This window comes from Empidonax traillii, unplaced genomic scaffold, assembly GCF_003031625.1.
Source record: "Empidonax traillii isolate 1590-97213 ecotype Southwest subspecies unplaced genomic scaffold, ASM303162v1 scaffold920:size239203, whole genome shotgun sequence".
Classification (NCBI taxonomy): Eukaryota; Metazoa; Chordata; class Aves; order Passeriformes; family Tyrannidae; genus Empidonax; species Empidonax traillii.
Genome location: NW_020956113.1, coordinates 2,020 through 6,410, shown reverse-complemented (window position 1 = coordinate 6,410; position 4,391 = coordinate 2,020). Strand labels below are relative to the sequence as shown.

At 41.5% G+C, this 4,391-nt stretch overlaps 1 protein-coding gene across 2 annotated transcripts in view; it reads right to left on the bottom strand.

Annotated features, from left to right (window-relative positions):
• PRPF40A (pre-mRNA processing factor 40 homolog A) overlaps positions 1-4,008 on the bottom strand; it is a 17,007-nt gene extending 12,999 nt beyond the window's left edge. For both annotated transcript variants that reach the window (XM_027902914.1, XM_027902915.1), the window contains exons 1-6: positions 3,871-4,008; positions 2,680-2,760; positions 1,023-1,053; positions 786-808; positions 284-361; positions 69-179 (exon numbers count right to left, since the gene is read on the bottom strand). In XM_027902914.1, coding sequence (XP_027758715.1) covers positions 69-179; positions 284-361; positions 786-808; positions 1,023-1,053; positions 2,680-2,760; positions 3,871-4,008 — 462 coding nt within the window. The remainder of the gene's footprint in view (positions 1-68; positions 180-283; positions 362-785; positions 809-1,022; positions 1,054-2,679; positions 2,761-3,870) is intronic.
• Between the last annotated feature and the right edge of the window lie 383 nt (positions 4,009-4,391).

The following is a 4,391-nucleotide window of genomic DNA, read 5'->3' as shown; positions in this document are numbered from 1 at the left end:
AAATCCTTGTGTTCCCACCCCACCACCCAGGACAGTCATTGTAATCCCATAATCTGATCTGAAGTCACCTCAGCAGGTGTTTTGAGATCATCTGGCTTCTCCCACGTCGACTGCTTCGTCTCGGTGTTGTAGTAATAAGTTCTTCCATCGGGAGATTTGTGCTCTGTCCACGTGGATTTCTAGGAAAATCAGGAGATGCCAGGAATAATGAACAAAGGATTGGTGAGCAGGGTGGTGTCAGAAGGCAGGAGAAAGGGGGAACACAAATGGGAAGCAGCCAAACCTGCTTGGAGTGATCCTCGCTGGCAGAGCTGGTGGTGGTGGCTGTTTGCTGGACCGTGGACACCACGGGATGGGTTGTCTGGGAATGAAACAAAAAGAGCCCTGAAAATCCTGGATATTTGCTGGTTTTCACCTGAATTTATCAAGTGCTCAGCAGCCCAAATCACACTTGTTATCATCTATATTTAATGACTAAGCTGGGACAAGGGCCTCAGATTTCAGGCAACAGTGAAAAACCTGGAAGGAGGAAAGGAGGGAGAAAAGGCAGGGAAGGGAAGGGGTTTGTTCCTAGGAGAACTAAAACAAACAGACTCCAATGCTCAGAAATCAAAGATATAACAGAAACCCCCCCTAACGGAACCATCTGCATTAATTACACACTGACAGTCAAATAAGCAAGAAAAAAAAAAAAAAAGCTTTGTCTGGGAGGAAAAAGAGGACCCAGGGTGTTCTCTGAAACCTCTAAACCATTCCAACCTTCTGGGATTGGCCTTCTCCCATACCTGAGTTCCAGGAGGGGTTACACCTGAAAAATAAGCATAAAAAATTAGAAAGGGTTTGGCTGCTTCATTTTCTGTATATTAATTCATGTGTGAGAGAAAATGATGTCCTGGGAAGCAATGAAGAGCTCAGTCACTGAAATGCTAAATTAAATTTACAAACTGTTGTGTTTCTTTTTTTTAATATTTCAACTAATTTTGGTCAAATATTTGAAGTCATAAAGAGTTTTTGATACTCACCTACTTGTGCATCCATACTGTTCACCCCTGGCTGCAGAAACAACCAACAGACACGTCATTACTGAGTGCAACTGGGATTAAATCACCGAGAAATACAGTATATATCCACCCAAACTAGTGCTTCCTGCCACAAAATGCTCCTTTAATTCCTTAAACAGGGATCCCTGCTCCTTAAATAAGTAATCAGGGACGTGGTGAGGAGCTCCCTGGGGTCATTCCGTGCCAGAAGCCTTGGGGTGTATTAGTGGTGCCTTGATGAGTCTGGAGCTCTTCCAGATGCTCTTCTTGGAATTCTTTCAAACTGAGGAAAAAGAGGATCAGAATTCCAGGAGTTTTCCCAATATCTTTCCCTGCAGGCTAAAGCAGAGCTTGTGGATTTGGCTTTAGCCAGGGTTTATTTTCACTCCAGGCTTATTTCATTTCAATACTCCTCAAGAAACAACGAAAAATTGGTTAAAAATTGAAAATAAATCCCACTGGATGCATTGTGCTGGATTTTATCCAACAGGACTAAACCAGGGGGATTCTCAACACCCTTTAAGTGCTTTCTGTGTGTCAGACATGTCCAGGAGCACAGAAGTGCCAGGTAACCCCAGTGCAATCTGTGTCTCCACAAGGGATCCTTCCAACATTCCCTTCCCAACTTCCGTTCTAATGGAATTAAGAGCAAAAATGGTCATTTTTAGGAGCTGCACTGAAAGTTCACCAAGGGCTGCAAAGGTGGCCATTGACAGGATTGTTTTACTCCTCCATAATTATTTCCATGAGGAAGTGGCAAACTCATGCCCTTTTCTTCCTAAATCCCACATATCCAGGATTAATTCCATCAATATTTACTCCTAGTCCAGTATTATAAATTCAAATGATTTGCCCTCTTTGCAAAATATGTAAAGTGACCCATTAAAATTGAAAATCAGGGTAATTTTGGTGCTGATCCAGGGGATGTTACATCCCACTCCTGACTTTATTTGTTTTGCAGGAACTTCGTGTCTTCGTGAACTTCCAACTTTTAATCTTCTGGATTTTAATTCCCTAAATCCTCTGGATGACACAGTTACCTCTGGTCGCACAAAAATATTCAGTAGATTAATTAAATCTCTCTTTCAACAAACTCTTACTGAGAAAAAAAACCAAGTGGATTATTAACCAATTTAAGTGTTAAAATAACCCACAAAAGGGGGAGCAAAGGTCTGCGCTCCAGGGATACAAAAATCTGCATGGGAAGAAAATGTAAAATAATTCCTTTCTAAATTTAAGTGGCTGCAACTGGTTTTAAATGGATTTCCTGAAGATAATTTGAATTAAAAATTACGTTCAGAGGAAAGAAATTTACTTTTCACTTCAGACACTTCACTTGGACTTCACCATTTCCACCCAAATATCTTCTTTATTCCTTTGAATTCCAGGAATTTCAGCAAACTTTGCTGCTCAATGTGCTGAATTTCAGGAACTTTTGCCAAAAAAATCCACTTACAAGAGACTAAAATCTATTCAACATTTAAATTGTTTTTAAACAACGTCTAGGAAGATTTTATTTACAGATCTTTCACTTCAAATTCTTTATGTCCACGCCAAGAAAACAAAGCCTGAGCACCAGCAGAGGCCTTTTGAGAAGTGGAAAAGCTTTAAAAAACGAGGGAAGAGAAGTTAAACTCACAGGAACCGTGGGCTGCATGGCAGCCTGGGACATGTGGGACATCATCATTCCAGGCATCACCGACTGCATCATCCCAGGCATCTGCGATTAAACAATTTGGGATACACTGGGTGACATTTCAGCATAAAGTACAAAGAGTCTGTTAGTTTTATTTTAAAGCCATTATGTGATGTTAGTTTTTAATTAAAAAAAAATAAATTAAAACCACAACAACCAAACAAGCCTTTTAGGCAACAAAAGTAGGTTTGGAGGATTCTGATTCCTTTCACCACATTCCCACAAAATAGGAATGTTCATATTGGGAATAACATGTCCACAGACTCAAAAAAACCCCAGGAATATTCTTATTAGGAATGTCCTCAGGCTTCAAAATAAAATAGGAATATTCTTATTAGGAATGTCTACAGATTCCAACACAAAACAGGAATATTCATATTGGGAATAAATAACATGGCACACACTCCAAAATAAAACAGGAATATTCATATTAGGAATGCCCACAGATCCTGAAGTTTGGTATGAAACATCAATAAAGACAATTTGAATTACATAAAAACAATATCAAATAATGTGTGATGTGTTAATGAGCAGTTACTGAAACCCCAAGGGAAAGCAGGAAAAATAAAGGTTGGGAAAGATTCCCACAGGATTTTCCTGCCAACCTCTCTCTGCTCTGCTTGGTGACATTTAGTCTCCACTTCTGTATCCACCATCCCAAGGAGTATCACTAGATTATTATATTTATTACCATTATAATACTTGTTATATTAAGGATTAGGATTCAATCGGGAATTTGGCCAAAATTCAATATATGATTATTTCTTGCCTTGCTATAATTTTCATCTGTAAGAATTAGAGAATGGAAGAACCACGAAGTTCTACCTGTGAGAAGCACCACAACTCTCTGTTTCTAGTATGTAAGCCAATTTCATTTTAATTTTACTTCTTCAAAAGCTGCAGAAAACTACAAAAAAACCCCCAACTTTAACAAAACCCAAATTGTGGGTTTTATCTATTTACAGTAACTTACACAGAGGTGCATCCCACCTGCTACCCACGACAAGAGTTTCTGCAGGGACGGGATCAAATCCCCCGAATTACTGACCCTTCCATTCCCCAGCTGCTGGGGAGACTTGTGGGATCCCCTGGAATGATTCTGGGAAGGAAGGAAGGAATGTGGCTGTGCCTTACCTGCCCCATTGGGGGTCCCCCCATGGGGGGCATCATCTGGGGCATCATCCCGTGGGGAACAGGAGGCATGTTGGGGGGTCTCTGCCCCATGGGGTGCATCCCCATGGGGGGGTAGTGGGGCATCCCCGGGTGTCCCATCTGGAAGAGAGCAAAAATCAGGGAAAAGCAGCATGAAACCACCAGGAGGAACACAGAAATGTGGCACATTATTTACACTGACCCTGAGAACCAGCCCCCAAGGTGGGTCACCCTTCCCTGTCCTCCAGAGCTCAAGAGCATGAACCAAACAATCCAAAGTTCAAGGCCAGCATCCCAATGGAAAAGGAATCCCCCTCCCCATCATCTTTCACCCTATGGTTTCACACAGAAAAACCCATGGAATTTAGGGATACAGCTACTTCCACGTGTTTTTCCATACAGGATTAACACAGGTCACCCTGAGGCACAGAGTCCAGCAGGTGAAGTGTCCTCTGCTCTTGATGTCCAAGTACAAGGAATTGCTTCTACCCTGACAACCATCC